The sequence below is a fragment of the Physeter macrocephalus genome, unplaced genomic scaffold (assembly GCF_002837175.3).
Source record: "Physeter macrocephalus isolate SW-GA unplaced genomic scaffold, ASM283717v5 random_35, whole genome shotgun sequence".
NCBI lineage: Eukaryota > Metazoa > Chordata > Mammalia > Artiodactyla > Physeteridae > Physeter > Physeter macrocephalus.
This window is the reverse complement of record NW_021145322.1, coordinates 160,775-169,971: the sequence shown is the minus strand read 5'-3', so window position 1 is coordinate 169,971 and position 9,197 is coordinate 160,775. Positions and strand designations below refer to the sequence as shown.

General features: G+C 52.2%; 1 protein-coding gene across 1 annotated transcript in view; it reads left to right on the top strand.

Annotated features, from left to right (window-relative positions):
• Window positions 1-9,197, top strand: part of SLC66A1 (solute carrier family 66 member 1) — a 16,244-nt gene that overhangs the window by 1,992 nt on the left and 5,055 nt on the right. Inside the window, exon 2 of the mRNA XM_055082185.1 lies at window positions 4,395-4,606. Coding sequence (XP_054938160.1) covers window positions 4,443-4,606 — 164 coding nt within the window. The 5' untranslated portion in view covers window positions 4,395-4,442. The remainder of the gene's footprint in view (window positions 1-4,394; window positions 4,607-9,197) is intronic.

Here is a 9,197-nt window from a genome sequence, read left to right as displayed (position 1 = left end):
CTCCGCAAAGGGAGAGGCCACAACAGTGAGAGGCCTGCATACCACAAAAAAAAAAAAAAAAAAAAAAAAAAGGCCAAGCCTAGGGGAAGAGATGGCATGGATAGAAGTCAGGAGACCTGGGAATGACCGTCTGAAGGCCTAGAGGGAGGGACAGGAGATGGGGGGGAGGGCAGTTCTTGGCGTACCCTGGGGCTCAGTCTCAAGGCATTTGGACTTACCTGGTAGACAAAGGTGGCCACTTGAGCAGCTTCAGCGGGGAGCATCTCTGTGACTCACCTTGGGATCTGGAAGAGTTACATGGCTGTGGCAGCAGATGCCATTTCCAGGGCTGCCTTTCTTTTCTTTCTTTTTTTTTTTTTTTTTTTTTAAATATTTATTTATTTATTTATTTTATTTGGCTGCACCAGGTCTTCGTGTGGCATGTGGGCTCTAAGTTGTGGCATGCGAGGTCTAGTTCCCTGACCAGGGATCGAACCCGGGCCCCCTGCATTGGGAGTGTGGAGTCTTAGCCCCTGGACCACTAGGGAAGTCCCTCCTCCTTTCTTAAAGTGTGGTCACGTGCACAGAATACATGTGGTCAGAATCCGCTGGGGGAGCTTCTTAAACCCAAGGTCCCTGATCTCCAGCTCTGACACACTGATCCTGAATTTCAAACATGTGCCCTCCATGATAACAAGGCACCCCTGAATCAACTGTATACTTCACTTTAAAAAAACTAAACCAACAAGGCACCCCTGTTGCGGTCCTTGTCACACTTACAGACCTGGTCAACCTTTGTTGCAACGCTGGCCATCCATTTGCTCAGTGCTGTTGGACTAGGAGGTGGGCTCGGTCTCAGAAGCCAGGCCTGGGCCCAGGCTGGCTTCCTACTTGGGTCAGAACCCGCGGGTGACAGGCTCTGTGCACAGTGGCCCTCAGAGGAAAGTGTCTTCTGTTCAGGGCTCAGGTGTGTCTCAAAGTATCCCGAGCCCCGAGCTGCACGTGGACCCCGTGCATGGACAGGGGACCACCCACCCAGGGCCCTGGGCCCTGGGCCCTATGAGCCAAGGTACATCCCCCAGGACACCCCTCCCTCCTTCACTGGGTGTGTGTCCACTTTCTTTCTTCCCTAACCTGGTGAAAAGAGGGAGTGAGAGTGACCTCAGGGTGCTTGAGATACTGGTCTCTCATTCTCAGTCAGTACCATTGTGTCAGGCCCTGGGCTAAGAGCTTTATGTGCATTTTATCTATACAACAACCCCAGGGAGTGAGCGTTATACACAGGCTCAGACTGTTACTTGCACAAGGCCACTCAACCTTATCTGTAGAATGAGGACAGTGTTCCCCTCACAGAGAAGTTAATGAGGATGGCAGTATACTACTGTGATGACCTGCCAGTGGTGTGTTGAGGCTCTACCAGAGGAGGCTTGGGGAAGTGGTCCACTGGAGGGGTGGCTGGGGAACAAAAGGACTTGATTTGAAATGCCTGAGGCACCGCAAAAACCCAGCTCCTACCTGGACCGCGTGTTAACCTGGGGTGGCCTTGCAGCTGCTGGTGGCAGGACAGCAGATAAATGGCTCCAACATCAGCTGTGCTGAAGGTCAAGGGGGCGGGGGTCACCAAGGTACAGGAAGAGACCTTCAGCCCCCCTTTGCAGGGCCCCGGAGGGACTGCAGTGAACCAGGCAGGCAGTGACCTGGGGCGCCCTTGCCCCCAGGTCTGGGGCGCGCTGTTGAGTCACCTTAGAGCTGAGAGCTTAGAGCTTCCTAAGAAAAGCAGCTGACTCGCTTCCTTTCCCTGCCTGATGCTCCCAGGTCGCTGTGGCCTCAGCAGTTCCAAGGGTCCAGCCAGGGTGTCTCAGCCCATTCGGGCCAATGTAACAAAATACCATTTGTCTGGATGGCTTAGAAACAAACATTGATTTCTCACAGTTCTGGAGGCTGGAAAGTCCAAGATCAGGGTGCTGGTAGATTCAATGTCTGGTGAGGGTCCACTTCCTAGTTCATAGATGGCTGTCTTCTTGATATGTCCTCACCTGGCAGAATAGGCGAGAGAGCTCTCTGGGGTCTTTTCTATAAGGGCACTAATCCCATTCATGAGGGCTCTGCCTTCGTGACCTAAATACTCCCCCAAAGGCCCCACCTCAAAAATACCATCACGTTGGGGGTTAGATTTCAACAGGACAGGAGGGACATAAACATTTGGTCTATGGCATTGTCTGTGGGGCATTGCTTTATGAGGATCCTGGGTCTTTTGACACAAGCAGAAACTGAAGGTGGCTGGAGAGAGCCTCATCCCAGGTGAGGAAAGCCCCTCTGAGCGCAGTGAGAAAAGGGGAAGCCTGCCTTCTGGTTGCATGAGACCCTGGGCAGCCCTGCCAGACCACAGGAAGGTGCCGCCGTTCCCAGGGACAGAAGCATGGTGGCTATGAGCGCTTCCTGCTTGGGCGGCCCTGGCAAGTCACCTCCCCGGGTCCGCGCGGACATATCAGTAGCCCCCACTTCATAGAGTTGATGTGCAGCATGATGCAGAAAGGCCTACATAAGGTGCTTAGCACAGAGCTGGTAGAGTGCTCAGCTATCAGGGGCTGTGATGATTCTGCCCAGCAGAGATGCTCCGGCAGCCCCACTTCCTCTCCCTCCTCTGGGACTGTCACACAGGCTGTGACTGCTCTAGGACACCAGGTGGGGACTTCCCTGCCTGCCCCTGCAACCAGCCAGCTCCTGGCTTTGTTGGCGGTGAGAATGGGGAGGTGGCTCCAGACTCTTTGCCGGCAGGCGTCCTACACACGTGAGCCGCTGGGAGGATGCGGCTTGAGCACGCCAAGCTTGAATCCCAGCCACGTGTGCAACTCACCTGCTCCTCCTTCCTGGTGAGGGTCCACTTCCTAGTTCATAGATGGCTGTCTTCTTGATATGTCCTCACCTGGCAGAATAGGCGAGAGAGCTCTCTGGGGTCTTTTCTATAAGGGCACTAATCCCATTCATGAGGGCTCTGCCTTCATGACCTAAATACTCCCCCAAAGGCCCCACCTCAAAAATACCATCACGTTGGGGGTTAGATTTCAACAGGACAGGAGGGACATAAACATTTGGTCTATGGCATTGTCTGTGGGGCATTGCTTTATGAGGATCCTGGGTCTTTTGACACAAGCAGAAACTGAAGGTGGCTGGAGAGAGCCTCATCCCAGGTGAGGAAAGCCCCTCTGAGCGCAGTGAGAAAAGGGGAAGCCTGCCTTCTGGTTGCATGAGACCCTGGGCAGCCCTGCCAGACCACAGGAAGGTGCCGCCGTTCCCAGGGACAGAAGCATGGTGGCTATGAGCGCTTCCTGCTTGGGCGGCCCTGGCAAGTCACCTCCCCGGGTCCGCGCGGACATATCAGTAGCCCCCACTTCATAGAGTTGATGTGCAGCACGATGCAGAAAGGCCTACATAAGGTGCTTAGCACAGAGCTGGTAGAGTGCTCAGCTATCAGGGGCTGTGATGATTCTGCCCAGCAGAGATGCTCCGGCAGCCCCACTTCCTCTCCCTCCTCTGGGACTGTCACACAGGCTGTGACTGCTCTAGGACACCAGGTGGGGACTTCCCTGCCTGCCCCTGCAACCAGCCAGCTCCTGGCTTTGTTGGCGGTGAGAATGGGGAGGTGGCTCCAGACTCTTTGCCGGCAGGCGTCCTACACACGTGAGCCGCTGGGAGGATGCGGCTTGAGCACGCCAAGCTTGAATCCCAGCCACGTGTGCAACTCACCTGCTCCTCCTTCGCCACTTGCCTCATCTGACCAATGTACTGGGGGACAGCCATACTTTTTTTTTTGGCCGAGTGGTGCGGCTTGTGAGATCTTAGTTCCCTGACCAGGGATTGAACCCAGGCCCCGGCAGTGAAAGTGCTGAGTCCTAACCACTGGACCACCAGGGGATTCCCAGGACAGCCGTACTTTAAATGAGAGGATGTACTTAGTGGGCCTGGTCTCAGCAGACCCTCGCAGCGTGATTTGCAGGAAGAAAAGATTGGAAACAATCGAAATGTTCAAGAGTTAGAACAAAGGTGGCATTGTTTGAGGGCTCAGTTCTCTACACTAGATTTATGAACTCATTGAACCCTCACAGCTGTATGGGGGAGGCACTGTTATCGCCCCATCTTGCAGATGAGGAGACTGAGGAACAGCAAGGCTGAGTCACTTGCCCAAAGTCGAGGCGTTAACAGGCAGAGTGGGGGTTCGAATGCACCTGTCTCTGACCACACATCCAGTGCCCTCCCTGCATATGTGGTTACTTTGATCTCTGTAATGATCGTGTTCTCTGGTTCAGGGGCTCAGTCCATGCTGGGTGGTAAGGCTGGAATGGGCTTAGAGTGGCGGGACCATGACTAGGACCCGGACCTCCCAAGGCTGAAGGCCCCTCTCTTGTTACCTGTAGAGCTGTCGCCTGCCTCAGCACACCGGCTTCCTCCCTCCCTCCGAAGCCATGGTCTGGAGGAAGCTGGGCTCCAGCAACTTCTCCAGCTGCCCCAACGGCTCCAGCCAGTGGATATGGGACGTGTTTGGCGAGTGTGCCCAGGATGGCTGGGACAAGGCCAGCGTGGGCCTGGGCTTGATCTCCATTCTCTGCTTTGCTGCATCCACCCTCCCGTGAGTAGCATCGGGGTAGTGGGACCAGGTCTGGGTTGCACGGGTGGGGCGAGTGCTCCTGGGGCTGCACCGAAGAGGGGGCTCCCTGGCTGGCGTTGGGCCTCTCCAGACTCAAGGCCAAGTGTGCTTCCTCTCCCCACCCCCACTCACTGACTTCCAGCCCACCCTGGAGGGCCCTACCGCGAACCTCACTCTAGGCTCCGCCTTGTGCTGGACCATGCTGACACACAGGTAATAATAATAACACCTGTTCAGTGAGTGCCCACTGTGTACCTAGCTCATTTCTAAGCACTTGACATGTCTTTACCCTATTTAATCCTCATAACCACCCTGTGAAATAGATACAATCTGTATCCCTACTTTACGAGGAAATAGAAACCCAGAGAGGTTAACTAACTTGCTGTGAATTGCACAGCTAGTCAGAGAGGAGGCAGAGGAATGGGAGGGCCGGGGTGCATCGAACTTGGCCTTTGTTCTGTGACAGTCTGGTGGAGGACAAGCAGTGATTACAAAACAGCATGGCCACTGCTGTGATTTGGGAATGCGGACACGCTGTGACCTGGGCAAGTCCCTTCACTGCTCTGCGCTTCAGTTTTCTCATCTGTAAAATGGGAATGTTGTTCCCTACCTCACAGTGTTGCTATGAGGATGGCCTTTACACACTGTACGCTCAGTCCCATGGTTGGGCGGGGGGGCGGGGTGGCCAAAGAGGAGAGATGAGGTCAAAGAGGTCATCCAGGGCCCTGTAATGTAAGGGCATTCTCCACTGTTAGGAAATCTTATGCTGTTTCTCCTGAGGGAGAGAGATAACAGTTTAATTGAGAGATAATTCATATACCATTGAGTTAGCCCATTTAAATGTACAAGTCCAAGGTTTTAGTATACGCACAGAGTTGTGTAAGCATTGTCGCAATCAGTTTTAGAACATTTTTGTCACCCTAAAAAGAAACCCAGAAAGAAATGAGTCATTCCTCATTTCCCTCTAAATCTCCCGGCCCCAACCACCAATCTACTTTCTGTCTGTAGATTTGCCTATTTTGGACATTTCATATCAATGGATCATACAGTATGTGGCCTTCTGTGACTGGCTTCTTTCACTTAGCATAACATCTTCAAGGTTCATCCACGTCATATGTAGCTAGTGTCAATACTTCATTCTTTTTTACATCCGAATAGTAATTCGTTGTATGTGTATACATTTTGTTTATTCAGTCGTTCATTGATGGACATTTGGGTGGTTTCTACCTTTTGGCCAGTGTGATTAAGGCTGCTATGTATGTTCATGCACAAGTTTTAGTGGGGACATGTGTGTTTGCTTCTCTTGGGTATATACTTAAGGGGTGGAATTGCCGGGTCACATGGTAACTCTGTGTTTAATCTTTTGAGGAACTACCAGACCGTTTTCCAAAGCGGTTGCACCATTTTGTATTCCCACCAGCAGCGTATGAAGGTTCCAATTTCTCTAAATCCCCATCAACACTTGTTATTTTCTGTCTTTTTAATTATACCATCCTAGTGGGTGTGAAGTGGTCTCTCATAGTTCTGATTTGTATTTCCTTGTTGGCTGGTGACATTAAGTAGCTTTCCACGTGCTTATTGGCCAAATTATATTCTCTTTGGAAAAAGGTCTATTTAGGTTCTTTGCCCATTTTTCAATTGGATTATTTGTCTTTTTGTTGTTGAGTTATAAGAGTTCTTTATATATTCTAGATATATTTTGCAAAAATTTTCTCCCATTCAGTGGGTTGTCTTTTCACTTTCTCGATGGTGTCGCTTGAAGCACAAAAATTCAAAAATTTGTTGATGTCCAATTTTTTTCTTTTGGCCGCTCCGTGCAGCATGTGGGATCGATCAAACCCGAGCCCCCTGCATGGGAGCTCGGATTCTTTTTTTTTTTTGCAGTATGCGGGCCTCTCACTGTTGTGGTCTCTCCCGTTGCGGAGCACAGGCTCCAGACGTGCAGGCTCAGCGGCCATGGCTCACGGGCCCAGCCGCTCCGCTCCGCGGCATGCGGGATCCTCCCGGACCGGGGCACGAACCCGTGTCCCCTGCATCGGCAGGCGGGCTCTCAACCACTGCGCCACCAGGGAAGCCCGGGAGCTCGGATTCTTAACCACTGGACCGCCAGGGAGGTCCCTTGATGATGTCCAATTTATGTGTTTTTTTCTTTTGTTACTTGTGCTTTTGAGATCATGTCTAGAAACGATAGCTTAATCCAGGTAACAAAGATTCACCCTTATCTTCCAAGAGTTTTATATAGATTTATCCAAGTCTGACACCAATTCTGATGTGTTGTTTTGCCACACCATCAAGCAATCAACTCAATTCTTACACTATCTACACCTGAGACAGCCTCAGATCCCACAGGTTAGGGGTCCAGTCCTACAAGTCCCACAAGAGTGCTCCCTCCTCCCCACTTCTGAGACCAATCACAAGTCCAGGTTGTCACTTGTGCTTCTGACCTCCAGCTGTAGATCGGAGATTCCCCCCACCCCTCCTCAGGTTTGATTAGTTTGCTAGAGCAGCTCACAGAACTCAGAGAAATGATTTTTATGGAGGCTTTATTACACAGTCATTGGCCATTAGTGATTGGACGCAGTCTCGAGCCTCTCTCCTCCCATGAGGTGGGTGAGGGGGGTGGGACAGGGGCCCGTGAGACTGAATGTCCCAACCTTCTAATCTTACTGTTGGTTCCCCTGGCAATGAGTCCTTATCCTCAGGTGACCTAAGGGCTTTCCAAAAGTCACCTCATTAACATTACAAAAGACACCTTTTTTTCTCTCTCTCTCTCTCACCCCTTAGGACATTCTTAGGAGAGCTCTGTGCAGGGAACAGGGAAGAAGACCAAATATATATATTTCTTATTGTAAATCACAGTATCACAAATTAGCTCTTACATGTAGAGCTTTGATTCAGCTTGAGTTGTACTTTGTATACGGTGTGAGGTCGGGATCCAACCTCGTTGTTTTGTATGTGGTACCCGGTTGTCCCAGTACCATGTGTTAAAAAGACTACCATTGGGAGTTCCCTGGCAGTCCTATGGTTAGGACTCTGTGCTGTCACTGTTGAGGGCCCAGGTTCAATCCCTGGTCGGGGAACTAAGATCCCACAAGCCGTGCAGTGGCCAAAAAAAAAAAAAGACTACCCTTACCTCATCAAGTTGTCCCAACATGCTGTCTAGGGCTTGACATTTTTACTGACTCACCTTGTCCCAGCTGCCATACTAGATGTGGCAGAAGTAAGCAAAACGGACCCCATCCTTGCCTTTGTAGACCTTCTATTAGGGAAGGAGAACTGTAGGGACGGGGGAGAGACTGGAGGCAGGGAGGCTGTGTAAGGCATCCAGCAAGCAATGCTGTCTGGGGGATTGGATAGGTGGCCCTTAGGAGGCAAAGCAGACAGGTCTGGGTGATGGGTGGAGGCCAAGGGAGAGAGACTCCCCATCTTGGGGTGAGAGCTCCCCCAGAAGCACAAGGAGCTGGTGGAGGTGGCTGAGGCTTCCCCTTTCCACCAGGGCATCATGCCAGCCCTGCCTGGGCCTGGCTGATTAACCAGGGAGGGGGTGTCAGAGGTCTGGGAGAAGCCCCAGGTGATGGCAGGGAGGGCAGCTACCCTCCTGCTTCTCCTTAGGACTCGGCCTTTCCTGAGTGTGACAAAACCACTTTCCCTGAAATTTATGGAGGCTCTTCAAGTCACAGTGTCCTAGAAGGGCAGGACCACGGGGTAAACCTTAAGGGCCTCTTCGGGCCAGGCCCATGCTGGGCACTGTCCCTTCCCTCAGGAAGCTTGAGTCCAGGAGGAACTGACCAATGCTGGCAGAGCTCCCTTCTAGGAAGGCCCTGAGGAGGAGCTGATGTTTCCTGAAAGATACAGAGGAGGGACTGGGTGAGCCATCTGCTGATGCAGAGTTTGGAGGAAGAGAAGGCAGTCCTGGTGAAGAGGTGGTGGGGGTCAGAGGGGCAGGGAACCTGGGGGCCTTGTCAGGATGTGCTCAGGAAGATGGAGTCCTTACTGAAGAGCAGCGAGAGGCTTTGGAGGGTTTTGGCAAGATAGGGGTTTGAGAGAGATCCTTGAGAGGGAGGATGGAAACAAGGAACACAGGCTTGGGTGGGAGACCTAAAGAGCTGGGCCGGGGCTCAGCAGGAGATGGAGTTGGGAGGATGACCGTGAAGAACCAGGGCCAGGCCTAGCTTTCCTAGCTTCTGTCTTGGGTGGTAGGTGGGGTGAGGTGCTATTTAGTTACCTTTGACTAATTTAAATACATGCAAATGATTAAAGAGAAATGTAAGCAGCAGACGGCCATTGTGGAATGACTCAGAGCTGGACTGGAACCTCAGGGTCTGGGTGTGAATCCTGGTTCCCTGACTTTTCCATCCCCAAAGAGGCTCATCAAGACTTGACCCCATGGCTTTGTAATCAGAGCTCCGGGAGCCACAGCCCGAGGCTTCGCTCCCGAGGCTTCTCTGTTGCCCTTCGAAGATAACAGGCCCATATTATCATCCACCTCCCCTGGAGATAGGGCAGCGCCCAGGCCTCGGGGCCATAGGGCAATCACCATCCTCCTTTCTTCCAACCCGCCCCCGCCCCTCCC